Source organism: Panicum virgatum, chromosome 1K (genome assembly GCF_016808335.1).
Source record: "Panicum virgatum strain AP13 chromosome 1K, P.virgatum_v5, whole genome shotgun sequence".
In the NCBI taxonomy this organism is placed as follows: Eukaryota; Viridiplantae; Streptophyta; class Magnoliopsida; order Poales; family Poaceae; genus Panicum; species Panicum virgatum.
The window spans coordinates 8,793,185-8,814,799 of NC_053136.1; the positions used below are offsets into that span (position 1 = coordinate 8,793,185).

The 21,615-nt window shown below is 49.0% G+C and overlaps 1 protein-coding gene and 1 long non-coding RNA gene across 3 annotated transcripts; both read left to right on the plus strand.

The window, feature by feature from the left end:
• The first annotated feature begins 11,263 nt into the window (after positions 1 to 11,263).
• On the plus strand, positions 11,264 to 13,136 carry LOC120681464. Of its 2 annotated transcripts, XR_005677904.1 has the most exons (3): positions 11,264 to 11,557; positions 11,667 to 11,917; positions 12,141 to 13,136. It is a non-coding gene; the product is annotated as an uncharacterized LOC120681464 (long non-coding RNA). The 2 variants fall into 2 exon arrangements; XR_005677891.1 differs by having other exon boundaries at positions 11,272 to 11,917.
• A 3,749-nt stretch (positions 13,137 to 16,885) lies between these two features.
• Positions 16,886 to 18,015, plus strand: LOC120651154. Its single transcript, XM_039928550.1, has 3 exons — positions 16,886 to 17,033; positions 17,117 to 17,188; positions 17,583 to 18,015. Exons 1-3 carry the CDS (start codon positions 16,944 to 16,946, stop codon positions 17,733 to 17,735), a joined length of 315 nt encoding a protein of 104 aa, XP_039784484.1. The 5' UTR covers positions 16,886 to 16,943; the 3' UTR covers positions 17,736 to 18,015.
• Positions 18,016 to 21,615: the final 3,600 nt, after the last annotated feature.

The window sequence follows — 21,615 nt, forward strand, 5'->3', positions numbered from 1 at the left end:
CTCCAACCGGTATGCTACTGCTCCAACTTTCTTCAGAACTCGGTATGGTCCAATATACCGAGGGGCCAATTTTCCTTGTACTTGAAATCTTCGGGTTCCTCGAATAGGCGATACCTTGAGATACACGAACTCTCCTGGGTTGAAACTTATTTCCCGTCTTTTCTTGTCGGCGTAGCTCTTTTGTCGGGACTGGGCTGCTTTTATCTTTTCTCGAATCTCGGCGACTCTTTCTTCGGCTTCTTTTATGAGTGCGGGGCCGACTAGGGCTCGTTCTCCAACTTCTGACCACATCAGAGGGGTTCTGCATTTTCTTCCGTAGAGAGCTTCAAACGGTGACATGCCCAAGCTTGCTTGGTACCCGTTGTTGTATGAGAACTCGGCGTAGGGTAAGCTTTGTTCCCAATCCTTGCCATAAGTGAGGACACATGCTCTCAGCATATCCTCCATGATCTGATTCACCCTTTCCGTCTGACCATCTGTCTGTGGGTGATAAGCGGAGCTAAAATCTAGCTTGGTGCCCATAGCTTTATGCAAACTTTTCCAAAATCTAGAGGTGAACTGGGTTCCTCTATCTGAAACGATTCGGCTGGGCACACCATGCAATTTCACTATGTTTTCTATATAGAGCTTAGCTAGCTTCTCCCCGTCATAGTTGGTCCGTACGGGTATGAAGTGAGCTGATTTAGTAAGGCGATCCACTATTACCCATATGGAGTCATGTCCTTTCTGGGTTCTGGGCAAACCTACTACAAAATCCATTCCTACTTCATCCCATTTCCAAACCGGAATGGGTAGGGGTTGCAGTAATCCCGCCGGCTTCTGGTGTTCAGCTTTGATTCTCTGGCAAGTATCACAACGGGCGACAAATCGTGCAATATCTGCCTTCATCCCATTCCACCAATATTTTTGTTTTAAGTCCATATACATTTTGGTGGATCCTGGGTGAATTGAGTAGGCCGAGTTATGAGCTTCATCCATGATCATCTGCCTGAAATCTCCTTTCTGGGGCACACAAATTCTGTCTTTATACCACAACGTTCCCTTATTATCAACTCGAAAGTCTGGGGCCTTATTTTCTCCGGTTTGTCTCCGGATTTCCATCAGTCCCTTGTCCGACCTTTGGGCTTTCCTGATTCTTTCTTCTAGAGTGGATTGAACGTTCAGCACTTGGCTGGAGCCCCGAGGGACAATGTGCACATTTAATCGTGCCATTTCCTCTCGTAAAAGGTCATTCTTAGGCCCGTAAGATTTTCGACTTAGAGCATCAGCTACTACATTTGCTTTTCCTGGGTGATAATGAATTTCCAAATTATAGTCTTTGACTAATTCTAGCCATCTTCTTTGCCTCAAGTTCAAGTCCGGCTGGGTGAAGATATACTTCAGACTTTTATGGTCGGTAAAGATTTCGCACTTATTTCCAATTAAATAATGCCTCCAGATCTTAAGTGCGTGCACTACGGCTGCAAGTTCCAAGTCATGGGTCGGGTAGTTTTGCTCATGGGTCCTGAGCTGACGGGAAGCATATGCAACGACTTTCCCATCTTGCATCAGTACACAACCCAATCCTTGTCGGGACGCATCACAATAGATGACAAAATCCCGATGAATATCCGGTAGGGTTAGCACTGGGGCTGTCGTCAATCTTCGCTTCAACTCCTGGAAACTTCTTTCACACGACTCCGTCCAGGTGAATTTCTTCTCTTTCTTGAGCAGCTCTGTCATGGGCCGGGCTATCTTGGAAAACCCTTCAATGAATCTCCGATAATACCCAGCTAATCCAAGAAAACTCCTGATCTCACTGACATTGGTTGGTTGCTGCCAGTTGGATACTGCTTCGACCTTCTCGGGGTCTACTGCCACTCCTTCCGCGGTCAGAATGTGACCAAGGAAGGCTACTTTCTCTAGCCAAAATTCACACTTGCTGAATTTGGCGTATAGCCTATGCACTCTCAGTTTTTCCAGAACTACCCTCAGGTGCTGCTCGTGCTCCTGAATACTCTTCGAGTAAATAAGTATGTCGTCAATGAAGACTACGACAAACTTATCTAACTCATCCATAAATACCTTGTTCATGAGGTTCATGAAATATGCAGGTGCATTTGTCAATCCAAAAGACATCACTGTGAACTCAAATTGTCCGTATCGGGTGACAAAGGCTGTCTTCGGGATGTCACTTTCCCTAATCTTGAGCTGAAAATATCCGGACCTTAGGTCAATCTTGGAAAAGTACTTGGCTCCTTTTAACTGATCAAAAAGATCATCGATTCTGGGAAGGGGGTACTTATTCTTGATAGTGACCTCGTTTAGTGCCCGGTAATCTACACATAGCCTCATACTTCCGTCCTTCTTCTTGACGAACAAAACCGGGGCTCCCCAAGGGGACGAACTTGGCCTGATGAAGCCAATTCGTTGTAGTTCCTCTAATTGTTTCTTTAATTCTGCCAACTCGGTGGCTGCCATCCTATAAGGTCTCTTGGCTATAGGGGCAGTCCCAGGGACAAGGTCAATGACAAATTCTATGTCCCTATCTGGTGGCATACCGGGAAGTTCTTCGGGAAAGACATCGGGATATTCATTCACTACTGGGACTTCTTCCAAGGACTTGGCTTCCATGCTGAATACCATCGGGTTTGCTCCACTTTCCCGGGTATGACAAGTCACTCGGACTCCCTCCGGGTTTGTTAGATGGACTATCTTGTCCGAACAACCTATGAGTCCATTGTGTTTGCTTAGCCAGTCCATTCCGAGGATCACATCTATCCCCTCTGACTTAAGCACTACTAGATCTGCTAAAAATTCTACCCCACTTAAATTGATCCTTACCCGTAGACAACCCAGTTGACACCTGATGTCTCCTCCGGGCGTCCGGGTTAATAGGGGTGTTTTTAGTAGTACTGTAGGTATTTTATGCTTCTCCACAAAACTTGAGGATATAAATGAGTGTGACGCTCCAGAATCAAACAGTACTGTTGCAAGAGTTGAGCTGACTAGGTACTCACCGAGTACTATGCCCTGAGCTCCTTGGGCTTCCTGTGCGTCGATGTGGTTGACGCGAGCTCGTCCAAAAGACTGCTGGGGTTGCCTCTGCTGGTTGTTGTTGTTGTTGCTGTTGCCACGGAGGGGCACTCGGTTGGCACCGGTCAGAACTGGCTTGGGTCCGTTCACTGTGTTGGAGAAAGCCGAAGTAGCAGGCTTGTTCTTGGCATAGGGACAGTCGGCGATGAAGTGACCCGTCTCACGGCAGTTGAAGCAGGCTCTCACGTTGCTGTTGTTGTTGGTGACCTGACTTGCATTACTCTGAGGGGCCCTCATGGTGTTCTGGCTTCTGAGCTGGGTGTTAGGGGCACGTGGTCCTGTCACTTGAGATTGAGTTCTGTACTGCATTGGACCTTGGGACCTTGGTGCGTTGTAGCTGAGGCTTCTGGATTTCTGGAAACGATCCTGCTGGCGTGATTTACTTTCCAGAAACTTGCGCTTGTTCTCTTTTCTTTCCTCAGTCTTAGCCCTCTCGGTGAGGATTGCCTTGTTCATCAAGGTGTTGAAATCCGGATAGATCTGAGGGGTGAGCAGGGTCCTGAGTTCTGGGTTTAGTCCCTTCTTAAACATGTCCTGTTTCCTCTCGTCGTCGTTCACTTCTTCTGGTGCATAGCGAGCCAGCTCCATAAACTGGTGAGTATACTCTTCCACCGTCATACTCCCCTGCTGAAGTGCGCGGAATTCATCCGCCTTGCGCTTCATGGTGGCCGAGGGGATGTGATATCGGCGGAACTCCCTTACGAATTCATTCCAGGTGATGGTGGAAGCATCTCGGGCAGCAGCGCAGTAATTCTCCCACCAGGCTAAGGCAGTCCCGGTGAGTTGATGTGCAGCCAGAAGAACTTTATCTCGATCCTGGCACCCAAATGGCTCGAGCTTCCTTTGGATCACGCGGAGCCAGTCATCGGCATCCAAGGGGTTGCTGGATCCGGCAAAAGTAGGTGGCTTGGCCCTCAGAAAAACTGTCAGCTTGTCATTAAAGGTCTGCTCTCGTGGCTGCCTGTTCACTAGAGCATTGGCCAGTGTCTCCAGTATGAGAGTCTGGTTATGGATTACTTGTGCCAGGTCCACGAAGGGTGGTGGTGGTGGTGGTGGCAGCTGTGCACCAAGATTTTCTCCTCTGCCCTGACTCACTTCTTGTTCTTCCTGAGGATGGTTTTGCCCGTCAGGGTGTACTCCGGCATCAGCGGCTGCAGGGTCCCTGACGCGGGAGGCCCTCGTGATGCTCCGGGAAACCATCTGCAGATCGAGTGGGGTTTTTGTGAGATTGGGATTAGGTGATGTTTAAGTTGTTTAATTCGTATTTTTGAAAAGGCAGAATTAACCCTCTGCCGAAGGACACACACAACAAGCACACAACAAGGTAAACAAGCAACCTTCACTAAAGCAAGGCAGGGTACGGAAACACGACTAGAACGCGTACTACACGTCCGGGTACAAAGCTTCAAAGGAAAAAGGGGCACAACACTTCTTCGGACCACACGGCTTCATTCCTTGTCGGTTGCTCGCGCTTCAGGCAGACTCATTGGCTGGAGTGGGTTCCTCCCTTGGAAAGGAATTCACATCCTCCGGGGAAATGAGGGGTCCTGGCTCGCCGTCCTCCAGATCTCCATTTTCCTGGGGTTGTGCCGTGGCTTCTCTTGCGGCGGCGGCCGTAGACCTTCCAGGATTCTCGGGTGGAGCTAGTGGGTTTCCAACGAGCGGTCCCCACCCAAAGACGGGCGTCCCGAGCAGAACATGGTCTTCTCCTATTGCCGGGACTGGGGTTCCACTTCTAGTCCATTCCAACATGCGCTGGTCCCGGGCTTGCCTGAGGCTCTCCTGAGCAACTGCTTCACTGCTGGCCGCGGCTGCGGCTCTTGCCTCGGCTTGGACTGCTCGGATCTGCTGCAGTCTTAGCGCGAGCTCTGCTTGCTCGGCTCGATGGGTCTGCTCCCTCAGCAGGTTGGCTTGCTCGTCAAAGAGCTGATCCAAGGAGGCTAGGTAGGTAGCTACTTGGTACAGGAGGACTTCTTCATGGCGACGCCGTTCCAGGCTTCTCATTCGAGCTTCCCAAACTGGAGTTCTGATGGCTGGTGGGAAGAACCTCATTGGTGTGGGGGTGAGGTGTCTTTCAAAAATCCGGCACAAGTAACGAAGTGCTTTCCTGACGGCTAGGGGATAGGTGTCCTGGTGCCTAAACCCTGTAGCAGTCACTCGCCATGACAGGATGTCAGGGTAGCGGTCACTTCTGGCGACGACTAGGATCACCCTGCAGCGGAGAGTACCATGATGCTCGTACTCTCTGCTGTAGTACCTTGGGCGTTCCGTGACTCCAAGGCTTTCCAGGGCGTTGATCAAGAGGCTGGGGAAACCAGGTGCAGCTTGGCAGTCGCCCTGGGTCCATCCTTCCTCAGCCATCTGAAAACAAAGATAGGGTGAAAACTTGCACAAATATTTGAGGTACACAAAGAGGGTGGATGATTTTTATTTATGGCAACATAGTGGAGTACAACTTCATGGGTACATGATTATTATTAGAGCAAAGGTTCTAGCTTGGAGACAACTCCTATCATGGGGATTCTTCCTCAATCCTAAGGGAGCGCTTCTTCAGTGGAAGGTACTGATCCATCAAGTTATCCTCGGTCTGAGTACCTTTGTCCCAATGGGTTTCCTCGGGTTCTTCTTCTTCAGTTTGAGTTCCAACATCCCAATGGGTTTCCATGGGCTCTTCCTCTTCGGGTTCTTCTTCTGCGTCTTCCTCTATCCATCCTCCTATTCCCCAGCGAGCCTCATACCTCCGCATACGAGCTTGGAGAGCGGCTAGCGAGTCCTCGGCGCGTGTGACTCTTGCTCGCTGTTCTTCCAGTTCTTCTTCTTTTTCATCCATTTGGACTTGGAGGGCGGCTAGGGAATACTCGGCATGGAAAGTCCTCGACCGTTGTTCTTCCATCTCCTGGGTTGCTTTTTCTGCTCTGTGGACCTGCTGTTTCAGTTGTGCTGCTTGCTCGCGATAGAGCTCATCCAGGCCGGTGAGATAGATGGATAGGTGAGAGACTGTGTCTTCTAGGTCTTCTTCTTCTCTTCCAAGTCCTCTCATCCTAGCAATCCATGTGCGTCCTCTTCCTTCAGTCGGCGGGAAAAATCCCATAGGAGTACGCTGGAGGTGATGCCTGTAGATCACACGCAGACGTCGTAGGGCTTTGCGGGCGGCTTTCCGATAGGTATCCGGGAATCGGAATCCAGTGGTGGAGATGAACCAAGGGTCCACATCTGGGTAGCGGGTGCTCCTAGCTATGAAGATCATCAGGTCACACCGAAGAGTGCCCTTGGAGTCATACTCCCGGTAAAGAAACTCTGGCGGATCCAAAACTCCAATGCGTTCCAGGCTGAGTATCAACAACTTAGGAAGGCCGGGCTCTGCGAAACAGATTCCGCCGATCCATCCATTGTCAGCCATCTGGAACAGGGCAAGAACCAAGGGTAAGTGTTTGTGTGAGGAAAGGATTAAGGATAGAAAAGTCCTAAGGTGAAAGGTCCTGAGAACGGGTTTCGCTCCTAGGGTCACGTCCTACGGCCAACCTACGGCTCTGATACCACCTGAAGCGTCCCCTCATAAGAGAAGACTTAAATGTGATACAAAACATCAGTCCCAGGAGGCTGATGCCACATTTATTACATCAGATGGTTCAAAACCTTACAAACCTTGGCGGACACTCGATACAGATGATAACAAGGATTAACCAAGCTACGACAATACACCAGAGTGCTACTAACACGGGATCTAAATCAGGCTCAGAGTACTGCGACAGCGGAGGCATCGCGACGGGGCCGGTACCACAGGCAAGGTTGGGTGTAGAACGATAACCCTACTCGGCGTCGTCTGGCACGAAGTCTGGGTCTTCTTCTGTAAAAAGTAAAAGTGGGGTGAGTACAAACGTACTCAGCAAGTCCAACCACACCCACGGAGGGGGTTATAACAGAATAATATGCATAGGTAAAACAAGGATAAGGTTACGGTTTAATTTGCAGAAAAACGACATTTTATGCAGGGGTTTAATTTACGAAAAACCTTTTAGAAATCAGTTTTTGCAGTAACACAGAGTTCAGGTTTTAAACTGCTACCGGACTCCCCGTCCGTCGTAGCACACGGCACAACTGCCGGAACCAAATCCAAAACAACTCACACCAGCCCATCCCAAAGAAACACTAGTTATGTGACCACACCATAACTCGCCCAATACCGTGGGCACGGACTATTCGAATAGATTCTTAACTCTGCAGAGGTGTGCAACTTTACCCACAAGTAGGATTCCACAACTCGAACACCGTCGTGTCGGTGTAGATCCCAACATAGCCATTACCCACCATAGCTAAGCCTGACTAGCCATCACGGGATGCACCAAGGGGCCATCGACCATTCACTTAGGTATAACCGGGCATAAGTCACTCTGGGCTTATCCCTTCTCCTTAGTCACCCGTTGCTCTCAGCTCTCCTGATGGCTATCACACCAACTAGTGGGATTTATGCTACGCCGTTGCCCATACAACGGTCGAGTGGTTTGCACGATAGTGGAGTTAGGTGAGATGACACACCAACTCGGTCCTTAAATGCGACAAGATGGATAACTCCCTTCTTTGCCCTGCCACACAGGCATAAGCACACCAATCGGCAATTCACACAGAAATGCCGTCCATCTCGCCCATACTCATCTTTCAAAAATCCACATTTTATCCCTTCCCACACGCACACATTTTCTTTATAAAATAAAGCATATTATGAGTAAAGTCCTGAGCGTTCTAATACCGATTAACGTCCAAGCAAAATCTGACATTAATCTAGGTGGTCAAGGAATGGTCATCACAAATCAAGGGGTGGCTATCCAACCGTGTTTTCATGCAAGCAAAACATATGCAATTTATAAAACAGGCCATTGGGTTGTGTTTATAAAAACTAGGACAGAAACATGCATCAAAGGATGGGATTGAACTTGCCGTCTTCAAAGCCTTCGGGGAAGTCCTGTCCTTCGGGCTCGGGGTCGCGGAACTGGTCCTCGTTCTCCTGCTCACAGAACGGCTCGACAACGGGTTCTCCTTCGTTCACTCCGTGGTCTACAGCGCACACAAACAGGCACACAATCAAAATACAGAAAGTAAAGATCTGTCGTCGAGCTCGGTTCGGAAACACATAAAATATAGAGCATAGAGTATTATTTTCGAATGGTTTCTGAATGGTAGGGCCAAAACTGGATTACGAGAGGCCTGGTAAAATTTTAGGTTAATCTGGGGTCGTTTGGCACATAAACTGATAGGTCAAGGGAACGCTTAGGCCCTAAACAGGGGTCCAGGGACCTAATTGTAATTAGGATTAAGTAGGCAGGGGCTTTGTTTATAATTTAGAAATTAGTTGGGTCATTCTAAAAGAGTCGGGGTTTATCTGTAATTAAGTTTATATGGGAGGGGGGCTTATTTTGGATTTAGGTAAAAGGGCAGGGTTTATTTTGCGAATTGGTTAATTGGGGGGGACTCTTAACCAAATAAGAGGGAAAGGAGGGGGCTTGGGGCAAATTTGCCCCTTCTTCCTCCTCCCCCGCGCTGGAAAACAGAGGAGCAGGGAGAGCTCGCCGGCGGCGGCCCGACCGGCTGCTCTGTGCGCGGATGAGGCCTCGGGGTTGGGGGAAAATGAGGAGCGGGGCGAGAGAACCCGGTCCCCTGCCGCGGCTCGCCCTGCGGCGGCCTACAGTGGCCCGGCTACGGCGGCCAGCGGCATTAGGCGGCGGCGGTGCTCGGCCGGTGGCCCTGGGCCACGATAGTGGATGGGGGAAGGGGAGGGAGCATTAGGAGGCCATAGGGGTGCCATCCCCCACCTTGATTCGCGCCGTGGAGCAGTGGGGAGGGGCCTCCGCGGTGGTCAGCGGCGGCAAAGGCGAGCGGCGGCGCTGAAGGTGGCAGTGGGGCGCTGGGGCTCGGGAGAGGCCGTGCGGCGGTGGCGGTGGAGCTCAGGGAGGGCTCTGCGGGGTCTTTTATAGGCGGCCAAGGCGGTGGAGCGGGGGGGGCAGGGCAGCGGCGGCGTCAACGGCGGCGCTGTGCTAGAGTCGCCGGCGTCGAGCGCGCACAGGGCGACGGCGTGCGCTGCGAGGCGACGCGACACCACGGCCGGGCGGCGACCGCTGCAGGCGGCTCTGTGCCGCGGTCGACGCTGCTGTGCAGCGTCAAAGCCGGTCGGCCGTGGCGTGGGCGCGCGCTCGGCTCGAGCAGGAGCGTGGCGTGGCGCGTTCGTGCGCGCTCGGGCAGGTAGGGTGAGCGGGCACGCGTGGCGAGCGGCGCTCGGAGCAGGGCGCAGGCGAGCGGGTCCGGGCGGCGGTGCGCGCGGCGCGGCGGGCGCGGGCTGGTGCGCGCCGAGCCGCTGCAGGGCGGCGCGTGCGCTGGAGGTTTGGGGGAGGCGCGCGCGCGGGGCGCCGGTGGCAGGCCGAGCGGGGCAGGGGTGGCGTGCCCGGGGGGGGGGGAGGCGGCCGGGTGAGCCGGGGGCAGGAGGAGAGGGCGCGGGCCAGGCGCTGGAGTGGCCGAGCGGGGAGCGGAGAGAGAGAGGGAGGGCCCAGGTCAACCGGAGCAGGGGGCCGGTCGGTGCTCTGCAGCGCGCGGGAAGGAGGGAGAAGAAGGGAGGAAGGAGAGGGAAAAGAAAAGAAGGAAAATGGGAAAGAGAAAAGAAAAAGGAGGGGAGAGAAAAGGGAAAAAGGAGAGAGGGAGAGATTTGCGGTGATCCCGCCGGTGGCGACAGCGACGCCGGTCGGGCACGCGCGGCTGTCGCGGCCGCGGCCGCTGCCCGGCGTGATGCACGGGTTGAGGGGAAAACAGGGTTCTGGATACGGGTGTCGAGACAAATTTTTCGGGAATCGGGAGATCGGAACAGGGAGGTTCCCGGAAAGCTGGGGTTAGGGTTTTAAGGAAGGATCGAGCTCAACGACGAAGCAGAATTTTAGCGCATGATTTATTTGGGTAATTTTCGGGATGTTACAGGTGACAAGTGAGTATATTAGTAATTGATGCTTATAATTAGATTCCAGTATTCAACAGCTAAAAGAACCCACTATTTCTGTACAGGCAATTTAGTTATGTCAACTACAAGCCTCCTTACAAATACACTACTCAAGTTGGAGTCATTCTCAAGAGAGAATACCCAGGTTTAGTTGAGGACAAGGATGAAGATGGTAGTGTTATAGGGGATCCGCGTCCAGCTTTGGATTGGGGTGATTATTTTCTAAGCACTCCTAATGAGTTGGGAGTGACAAGTGGTGATCGTGTGCTTTCTGAATTTTGGGTAAGCAACATGTGCTTTGCAAGTAAACTTTATTGTAACTCTCCACCTTTGTTACCATAATGTACTAATCTGTCCTTGCTATTTTCATACCCATGCAGCGCTTGTTTGAAGTTGCAGAAGATAATCAACAAGAGGCGGACCATGTTTTGGAAGCCTATTTGAAGAAAAGGGTGAGCGATGTGATGTATCAAGCACGTGTGGATTTTGTAAAGGTGTACTATGGGAAATGAAATCAGATACTCGATGATGCACTAGCCCACCAAATAGAGCTTGAGTATGAACAATACTTGGATGGCCGGCTCAAGTGGTGCAATGATGAGGTGTGGCCTAAACTCTGCCGTTATTGGTGCTCAGAAGAATTCAAAATAAAACGGAGGAGAGGGCAGGCCTGTCGATTGAGTTGTGAAGATGCTGCTCAAAATCATGGAGGCTCAAGACCGTTTACAGAGACACAACAAGTTTTGGTAAGTTCTGTAACATCATTTGTAGTCACAATTGAATAGCTAAGCCAATACCTCATTGTACTATTTATTCATTATGCAGGAAGCTAGGTTTGGACCAAAGAAGGAAACCCCTCTTAATGTATATGCTGTGATGAAATCTGGCATAAAAGATGTTGATAGCAATGGTACTATTGGTCCAATTAGGAGCCGCAAAGCACAAAGATGCTTGGTATGCATGTTCAGCACTGATTCAAATACTTTTGCCTAGATTAAAAAATCTAACTCTACTTGATGTATGTTGTTTGATTTTTTTTTCATGTTGTTTGATTGTTTGATATATATATATATATATATATATATATATATATATATATATATATATATATATATATATATATATATATAGTAGGTCTATTGGGTACCCTGGGTACGGAATAAGCTATTCCATTTCCATACCCGAGCTAGCCACCGCCCCAGCGCCGCGTAGGCGCCCGGCTTCGGTTCCCCGCCACACTGGTTCCTTTTCCGCGTACCCCCACCGCCCCGAAGCAGTTTCTTCTCCTCCCAGCTCGCGATCCCTTCCCCCAGCCAGCCCCGGCCCAGATACATTTTCCAACGCCGCTCCTCTCATCGTCGGGGACTGGCGGCGCCCAACCCCAGCTGATGCTCCTCCCGTCGCCGATCTGGAGTCTGGCGCCTCCCGTCACTGCTGATCCATTCCCGACGCCGCATCTCATCCCGACGCAGCACCTCCTCCCGTCGCCGCTCCCCTCCTCCGACGGTGATCCCTCCTCCCAACGCCATTCCACGAGACCGTCCTCCCGTCATCGTCACCCCCGGGAGATCCTACTATGGCCCACCGACGAGATCCTCCCCTGGCCTACCTTCAGGTCATGGAGGAATTGATGGCACGGCGTGGATGAATCGCCTGCGTATCCCCGCATTCAAGGTGATGCCCTCCCGTTCCCGATGCCGCTCACTCCTCCCGTCGCTGTCGATCCTCCTCCAGCCTGCTCTCTGATCAGGTGATTCCCCCTCATCTTTTGTTGTTCCTACGGTTAATTCCGTGCAAGCTCTAGATTTGTCTGCCGGTGCTCATTCTTTGATGAATCGTCGCTGGTGGTTCCCCCGCCAGTGCAAGGTGCTCCTTTATCCTCACTCCATTCGATTCCCCTTAATTTTGGTCACATTTTTTCTTTCGTACTGATGATTCATCCAGATTTAGTTCGAATTAGGTTATAATTTGTTGCAATCGGTAGCTGCATCATGATTTTCCTTGTTTCATTATTCTTTAGTTTTCCCTGCTGTATTCATTTCAGTGGGTATTGCACCTGACACTGTCGATTTGTTGAATGGATTCTCAGCACAGATTGGTCCACAGATGCATATCAACCCGAGCAGGGTGGTGTTCGAGCAGCTTCCGATTTGGTTGTCAATCGGATTGGCGATGACGTTCACCAGGGATCCAATCTCCTCCGCTATAGCTTGGGGTTCCTTCCCTGGAGCGGCAGGTTTGTTTGGATGAGTATTCATTAATACCTACGTTGAGTCTGATGCCCCCTCTTTTCTCACATTAATTCGATTCTCCTGCTGTTGCCTGATTACCCCTATTGGTGGCGACAATTATTTGTGATAATGATGATTAGGTTGAAGAATTAAATTGAGTACCCACTGCTATTTTCAGTCAATTAACGTTCAATCCTCCCTGCTGGTGATTGATTGTCTGTATTGCTGGTGATGAGTTGTGATTGGATCCCTGGTGTTATTTAGAGTAGTAAGCGTACGTATTAGCAATCCCAATTTTTTAGTGACAGCTGGTGCAGGAGCAACCAGGTCAGCTTTTTCTATTTTCTTGACCTGAGCGGTTTGAAATATTTCTGGCATATTCTGTTGTGCCTCGTCGCCTCCTGTCCTGGTCACATACATCATCGTAAGTTGTGGTGATGAGTTGCTGTTTTCGATCTGACCAAATCTCCTTTAAATGCTCATTTAGTCAAGGCTCCGTAGCTTCTTCTCCACATAGTGAACTTTGGGTGCCTCGTATAATTTTGTTGTTAAATGTTGATGTTTGAACTGTTCATCACTTGAGTTTCTTCATGAGATATCCTGCTGCCTACAAATGTCCCTGACTGGCGAGTTACGGGCAATGAGCACCCCCAGCCTCAACCAGCTTCGATCTGAATACAGCCTGTAGAACAACCTCTGTTGAGAAGCTGAGTGCCAGCACAATCCTTTGAACCCTGCTCTGTTGTGGGAATTATAACAATTAACTTGCCATGTCCGTAACAATTACCTTGCCATGTCCGTTCTAGTTCAGTTAAACAATTACCCTGCTCTGTAGTGAGCTTGGCAATGACTTGTTGTAACGAACATGGAACCATTTATGCCATTTCGAGTGATTTTGGTGATCGAATGACAACACAACACTTGGACTAATATGATTGTTAAGATGATCATTCTCAGGCTTTTAGGTTCAAGTGATGACAAAGAGAAAGAGAAGATAGGCGTAGCAAGGCCCAAAGGGCCACCCATACAGGGGTTCCGCTACCCGGTTAGCGGATGGGGGTCGAGGGGGAGCCGCCCCTCGCGGGTCTCAGGGCAGCGCCCTGAAAGCTCTTCGGATCAGGAGCACCGGAAGATCCGACGCCATGGGCATCGGAGCATCCGGTGGTAATCGGAAGAACCGACGCCATGATGTTTGGTGCAGGATGGAATCGAAGCCAAGTCAGCCTTTAGGCACCGGTTGAACCGACGGTCCAAGAAAAGGGCATCGGTGCATTGGCAGTCCTTTGTACCAGAGACGATGTCAAGTCAGCCTTTAGGCACCGGTTCAACCGACGGTGCATCGGTGCATACCACCGGTGTAATGACGTCAGCGTCCAGGAGAAGATTCCTTCAGCACCGGTTGAACCGGCAAAGCATCGGTTCAACCGGTGGTCACTGCGTCAGCCGTCAGGAGTCCAACGGCTACTTCGAGTTATGAGTGACCGGATGAACCGACGCCACCCCGCCAAAGGCATCGGTTCTTCCGGTGGTACGCAGATTTTCAGCTAACCGTTGGAGCAACGGCTACAAGACTTGGTGGCCTATATATACGCCTCACCCCGGCCATTTGAAGATTGCTGGAGTTGCTGGACATCCCACACACACCCAAGAACATCTCCAAGCCATACAAAAGCATCAAGATCATATCCTTAGCCCTTAGCACACTTTGAGAGTGTTGTGTAAAGGCTTAGCTCTTAGTGAGTGAGTTTGCAAGGCCTTGAGCCTTTGTGCTGTGGTTCTCTAGTGAACCAAAACAAGAGCTTGGTGCGCCGGCACCTTGGAGCGTGAAGCTCGCCGGCAACGTCATCGACCCTCCGACTTGGTGTGGAGCGGCGACGACACTTTGTGCGGGGGACGTGGAGACCCCATCCTTTGTGGAGAAGCTCCTTAGTGGAACCCGGGGCCAAGGTGACCGTGATTGTGTTCGCGGAAGAGACTTGGTGGCCGAGTAGCAATACTCTTAGTGAGTGCTACAACAACGTGGATGTAGGTGTGCCTTTGTGGCTAACCGAACCACGGGATAAACACCCGCGTCAAGAGTTTGCTATCTCCTATCCCGCTCATTAAGCTTCCGCATTTCATACTAGTAATTTGTGTGCCTTTACTTTCATAGAATAGTTTCTTGATAGGAAAGGCTATAGGTTGCTAAACTCTTTTGGGATAGGGGTTTCACACTAGAACAACCTAGTTGCACATCTAGATAGCATGTTTTAGTTTTAGTTTTGTGCAAACTAGTTGGAGCCATAGGTCATAGTTTTCTATCTCACCATCCTCAAGCTGTAGTCTTGATGAGCACATTGTACTAGCGCACTACTTTTTGCCCATTATTTAACTACCTCGGTTCGACTTGCCTTTAGCATTTGATGCAAGTAATCTTTTGATTCCGTTTGACCACTGCAGTGTCTAAATCGAATCAAAGTTCTGCTCTATCCTGTCACGGTTCGATTTCCATGCACACTGGAGGTGCCCTAATTCATGCTTTGTATGTCTTATATGGAGAAAGAATATGCAGAAATGAAGCTCTTCCTTTGTGCTGATCATAGCTTTTTACTTAGTATATTCAGTCCTTTTCTTTGCCATTAAATTATGAAATCTCTGGTGCATGTATACCTTTGGACCTTGTTTGACCTAAATATTTACATGTTCATTGCAGCTGATTAATACTCGATTGTTCATGGATACTATTTATGGGATGATGTTAAAGTTTTAAGGTTGCTCACTGTTACTTTGCTTATGACACCTTGTAGGTTAGATGGCATCTAGAAATCTCTGTTGCTTTATTTTAGTTTTGATGGCACTACTGTTAATATTGAGCCCCTCTATACAGTGTCAGCATGATTGCATAAATGGAATAATCATGGCTAAACTGAAATGGCTCACCGAATCTAAGAATAAAGTAAACAAAAGATCTGGAAAACTTAAACCATTAGACTGGATTGGAGAAATTTTTTTCTTAAAAATACACAGGTGCATTGCTGCTGCGATTCGGATGAAGGATATGGTTGGACAATCATGGAAAAGCAGGTTGAACTTAGAAATGGCTGGAAGCACACCAGACTAAGATCCAGCAGCACAATCTGAACTGCAGCGCTTTTTAGGTGCCAAGTATATTAAAATGGCAATGAGGCCAGTATATTAAAATGTTTTTTTTGCAGATGTGGTGGACACCACGATCTCTATTGACAGTGCCATCTTTCAGCAGTACCCATCATCACCATCAGGTGTTTAGGGATAGTTCCCCTTGTTCATCACTTGATGGATTTTGTGCAGAAAGCACCAGTTGTACAGTAGATAGATTCTGAGTTTCATGTATGGATGGTATGTTTCGAGCCTATGTGTATAGATTCTTATAAAAATATAGTTCGGAGTGGCAGGTGATGCCATTTCGACTCCACCTGTGTTTATGGTATTTATGAACCGGCTTAGAAAAATGTGTGGTGTTTGTAAGATAATGAGATTTTAGCATCAACATGTTTTGGTATATGAGATTAGGAAACCAAAACATTATTGTCTGTCTGTATATCGCGCAACTACAAAACATTTTGTTTCTTTGGAGCACAAAACCTTTTGTTTTCTGCTGCTCTGGGCATACGAATCAATTTCCTATCCTAACGCTTGTTTGGTCTCATCAACCTCTGTTTCCCTTCTCTAGATATTTGTTTTGTGGTTTCTTGTATGGATAACGTTGCCATGCATGCAGATCGGAGAGAACAAATGTCCGATTCCCTGGCTTGTACCTTTTTTCCGTAGGCAGGAGAGGACGCTTGGTCAAACTGGCACACCAACGCGCGCCTGAAAAAAAAGCGGGAGAAGCGAGCGCAAGGTGATGGGCGGCAGCGCGTCAACCAGCGCACGTTGTTGGTGCGCTTGAAAAAAATGGCGGGAGAAGTGAGCGAGGTGGTGGGCATCGCCCTGTACAAGGTTGGTTGCGTCGGGGGTGGCGCGCGGATGGGTGGGACGCGCGCTCGAGGTTGGCTCGGGTACGGAATAACTATTCCATACCGAGGGTAGAGATTAGCCCTGGCCTATATATATATATATATATATATATATATATATATATATATATATATATATATATACTATGGAACTGTGTAGCTCTATACATAAACTTCTTGCTGTTTTGATCACTAATGTAGGTACATGCATGCTGATATGAATAATTGTGCCACAATGATACTCATACATGCATAGACATAGTGCAATTATTTTAGCATTCAATGCTGTTTAGTTTCTGAAAGTTCAACACCAGTACTCCTCTACAATGCTTGAACAACAGTAGGGGCATGCCCCTCCTGTTTCCATAAAAAAAATGCTTGAACAAAAATTGTTTGTAGGATGACTACATTGCAGGTGTTCGGAGCATTTCACGGACAGAAGACGAGGATGACAATCATGAGGGCATGGAACTGGAAGATGAAGAACAAGGGGAAGAGCAGCAACCACGGCGACCGGAGCCGCAGCAGGAGCCACGGTTGAATGGGAAGGTGTTGTATGACATAACTGGTGGTACACCACATGGACGTTTTGCCATAGGAAATGGTGCTGCTAGGGCAGCTGATGTTAGGGCTGCTGCAAAGGAAAATAGGTCACATCCATCAAATTCAGTGTCTATGTAAAGCATGGCTCGAGAAATGGCACGCTTACGGCGTGCAAATGAAAGTCTGCAACGAGACAACCGTGCAAAGGATATTGCTACAGATTTGATATTGGTACATATAGTTATTCCATATGTTCATATTTCTACAATTGATGTTTTTTCTTGTTCTGAATTATATACATGCTTTCACTGCAGGGACTTTATCAGGACTTAGGAAAGGAAATACCAGATCATCTGCAAAGACGTCTATCAGCTGCCCAAGCAATTGTGAGTGTCCGAGGCAAAATGTTTCTTTTCAGTAGAATACCTAGCACTATTATTGTATAGACCAAGCATATTTTGTAATAAATTGCAACTTTGTGGTATTCAGAATGACAACACACTCTCCAGCAGTGAGGAAGTGGCCTCATGTTAATTCTAGCATTGCATCTAGACTTAACTTGCATTAGTTCAGATATTATGGTAAGGTAGATATGAATGCTTTAATCATGAGTAGCTAGTAGTATGTGGTAGGCTCCAGGTAAGTCAAAACAAATAGAGCATATAGTTACATCTGTGATTCTCATCAACTAGTTACATAGCAATTTTTTTTTGTCAAGAATTGCATTACACTATATTTGCCTAAGACAACCATGCTTATCTAAGTGTCATTCACAAGTAGGCAACAAGTTCATCTCATGTTGGCTCGGAGTCCCCTAACAACATGGATGTTAATGGCCACAATGGTGAGGACCTCGGCGGCACAAACATTGATAACACTCATGGCAGCAACCAGCATTGCGGAAACAATGCTTTGTCTGATGATGCAACTTGATTATAGTGGAAGCAATGCAATATCTGATGGTGCAGCTCCATCTTTTGAAAATAGAATCACAGTTCACAGTTCATCTTTTGCAGTGCTGCGCCTATATATGCATGCATGCACTTTGGTAGATTGGTAGTATGACTCTAGATAGTACTATGCTAGAAGTTTAGGGGTTTGGTGGGCTGCTTATTTTGCTAACCGTGTACTGATTGATGCCAACAACATTTGGACATGATGTCATGATATCTGTGCAATGGTGAATGTGGGTTTTATGTGCCATTATGAACAATATTGTCTGCCAATCTGTATCAAATCTAATTTGATTATATTTTATTCAATATTTTTATTTTCTCTGATGAATGAATGATAATTTCTCTGTCGGTCGGCACAATACATAAATTTCATTTCCTTGTCGGCTGGCACTAAATGCATAAATTTTATTTCCCTGTCGGGTACATGATGACAGGAAAATGTGTATGACCAGCCATAGAAAATAAATTATCCTGTCGGTAAAAGAATAGACAGGAACAATATCAATTTCCCTGTCGGTTTTATGTACACAAGGAAAACTCGTTTCCCTGTAAGCGCTAATAATATCCCTATGGGTTTCTACCTACAGGGAAATGAGGACCAGATTTGGTGGACTTATATTTTCGTGACGGAAGCCAACCCACAGAGAAATCGCAAAAACCCTCAGGAGAAAAAAAACCGACAGGCAAATTGTTTTTTCCCTGTCCATTTATCCCTGGCGGTTATTCCCTGTCGGTACACACACAGGGAAATCATTTTTGCTTTTCCCTATCGGTATTTTGCATTTCCCTGTGGGTATGTTCACCCTCAGGGAAATTCGGTTTTCCAGTAGTATTTCATAGATATTAAATTTTGCTGATGTGGCAGGGTTATTATGAGAAAGAGAAGAGAGGGTTTTATAGGTTGAGGAATAGTTTCGTCCCCATAGCACACCTAGCTCGATTACCAGATTTTTATTTGGTAACTATGCAATGAAACCATATAATAAAACTGGTCTAGCTTACCATACGATAGCATGCGCGACTTGCTCAGTATATAGAGAACGTATCAGGTGCAAACTATAGAAACTTCAATCTGGGCCATCAGATCAACATCCAAGGGAAGGGGCGGATTCAGATTGTAAAATTACCCAATTCCCCGTACCGCTTGGATGTTGATCTACGCGTCTACGCATAAAATTACGCGTCTACGCATGCCTTCGCGAAGGAGCTGTTAGAGATAATCTTGATGTTTATCCTTTTGTGAGTCATTAGTCGTGTCGTGTTAGTGTGTTAGCAGGTGCATGCATGAGTTAGTTTGGTTAGCGAGGCCGCGATCTTCATGTTAGTGACTGCATGCTGGTGCATGGTGGCTTGGAGGTGCGGCCAAGTCAAGTGAACATGCAAGTGGCGTGAAAAGTGGATCAACTAGCTAATGGCTGCCTGCATGTGTTAGTGGTGATCGGCATGCAAGTAGTGGCTTGCATGTAGGTAGTGGTGAAATCACGGAGTGCCTGGCCGAGTCATGTGGCCAGACGTGGTGTGTGTGTGTGTGTGAGTGCTATTTAAACCTCTGTAATCATTGTGTTAAGTGTGGTGAAAAAAAAGAGAAAAGCACTGGTGTGCAGTGCGGCAAAACTCTTCTTGTGTGTCCCTGTGTTCCACCGAGAGAAGCTAGCAAGGAGTGCTTCTTTGCATTAGTGCAGAGAGTTTGTGAGTGAGAGGCTGATCGGCTTGATCAGTCACAACAAGTGGTATTCAGAGCCTAGAAGATGACTGGGGATGGAGCGTACACACCGCCGGGCCGCCATCCTGGCAAAGGTGTTGACAGCGACGACGACGGCGACAACAAGATGGTGGTGCAGCAAGTGAAGGAGGCGGGGGTGACACTCCGTTACCCCATGCTTTCTGAGAACAACTATGGTGTGTGGGCTGTGAAGATGAAGATCTTCATGCGCGCCCAAGGTGTGTGGGCTGCCGTGGTGAACAAGGGAGGCGTTGATGAGAAGATGGACCAAATGGCTCTCGCCGCCATTGTCCAAGCTGTGCCGGAGGCTGTGGTGATGAGCATCTCCGAGCACGAGACGGCCAAGGAGGCATGGGATGCTCTCAAGGAGATGAACATGGGTGAACAGCGTGTCAAGAAGGCCTGAGTACAAACCCTCAAGAGGGCTTGATGGTATGTACATGGGTGATTCTGAGAAAATTAATGACTTTGCTTTGAAGGTTACCACGATCGTGAACGAGATTCGCTCTCTCGGCACGAAAGTGGAGGAGACCACTGTCGTCGAAAAGCTCTTGTATTCGGTCCTCGACAAGTTCCAACCCCTCATCAGCACCATCGAGCAATGGGGGGATGTGACTGTGATGTCGGTGACGGAGACGATCGGGCGCTTGAGGGCGTTCGAGGAGTCTTCAAAGGGGCGGCGTTGTGATAGGGAGGGGGAGCAGCAGCTATTGGCCGCGTGTGCCGAACCACGGCTGACACGTGCTGAGTGGGAGGCCTTAGTCGCTGAAGTCAGTGGCGGAGCCACAACTAGGGCGAGCCAGGGCGGCCGCCCTAGGTCCCTCTAAGTGAAGTCCAGAGTATATTTGTTAATAGTAGAGGTAGCAGAAAAAGAGAAGAAGGATGGATCTGAAAAACATAGGAAGAATATAAGAGAACAGGAAATTGGCTTCCGCAGAATAGATTACTTGAGAAAGGAGTAAGAGTTCAAATAAGTTGTTCGATACCATTCCTCCTCGCACGCACTCAGTATTTAACTAGCGACTCTCTTGCGTTTACATGGGCTTGGCCTGATACGTGCGCGTAGGCACATCTAGCGAACCCATTCGCGCCAAGACAGACACTAGGCTTTCTGGTGCGGCGGCCCATAGTAGGAGATGCTTTCTCTGGTTCGTGGGTGCTGACAATATCCCCGTTCTCAACTCCGGCAGGGGCTCATGGCGGTGCGGCGGCGCCCCCCGAACGCGAGGTCGAGTGGGCTGCGGCCTCTTAAGTGGTTCAACCTAGCGCCCCAGCCCAGCACTGCATCTTGCCACCAGATGCCGCTGCCAATTTCGGCAGTTCACCATCTACCCCCTGCAGTCCCGCTCAGGCGCTCACGCTGGCGTGTCGATGCCGTTGCGCGACGCCACTCCACGCCCGTCCGTTCAGCAGCCCCATCTTGGCGCCCGTCGGTGGCGACAGCAGATCCCGTGCGCCGCCGGCGCGGGCGCCTGCAGCCGGGCAGCAAGTCTCGGCGTCTCGCTCTGGTTGTGCAAAAATTTTATCGTAAAAGTCCGCCCTAAGTCATTTTCTGGGCTGGCTTCGCCACTGGCTGAAGAAAAGCTACGTGGTGAAGGCTCCAGCAGCAGCGACATGAAGAAGTACCGCGGCAAGTTCGACAAGTCGAAGATCGACTGCCGCAACTGTGGTGAGTTCGGACACTTCGCCGATGAGTGTCCTGCTGCAGTGAAGAAAGTGATGAAGGGTGTGGCACAACTCGCCGTGGCGGACGCCGACGACGAACCCACGCTGCTTTGAAGCCCAACGAGGAGGTGCAAAATAAATTCATCAAGATTAAGGGGGTGATTGTTAGAGATAATCTTGATGTTTATCCTTTTGTGAGTCATTAGTCGTGTCGTGTTAGTGTGTTAGCAGGTGCATGCATGAGTTAGTTTGGTTGGCGAGGCCGCGATCTTCATGTTAGTGACTGCATGCTGGTGCATGGTGGCTTGGACGTGCGGCCAAGTCAAGTGAACATGCAAGTGGCGTGAAAAGTGGATCAACTAGCTAATGGTTGTCTGCATGTGTTAGTGGTGATCGGCATGCAAGTAGTGGCTTGCATGTAGGTAGTGGTGAAATCACGGAGTGCCTGGCCGAGTCATGTGGCCGGACG

Excerpts from the sequence above, each read along its gene's own strand:
- LOC120651154 (XM_039928550.1), top strand. The coding sequence starts at position 16,944 with ATGGCTCGAGAAATGGCACGCTTACGGCGTGCAAATGAAAGTCTGCAA. Across the intron at positions 17,034-17,116 it reads TTGCTACAGATTTGATATTG|GGACTTTATCAGGACTTAGG; the intron begins GTACATATAGTT and ends CTTTCACTGCAG. Across the intron at positions 17,189-17,582 it reads TATCAGCTGCCCAAGCAATT|GCAACAAGTTCATCTCATGT; the intron begins GTGAGTGTCCGA and ends ATTCACAAGTAG.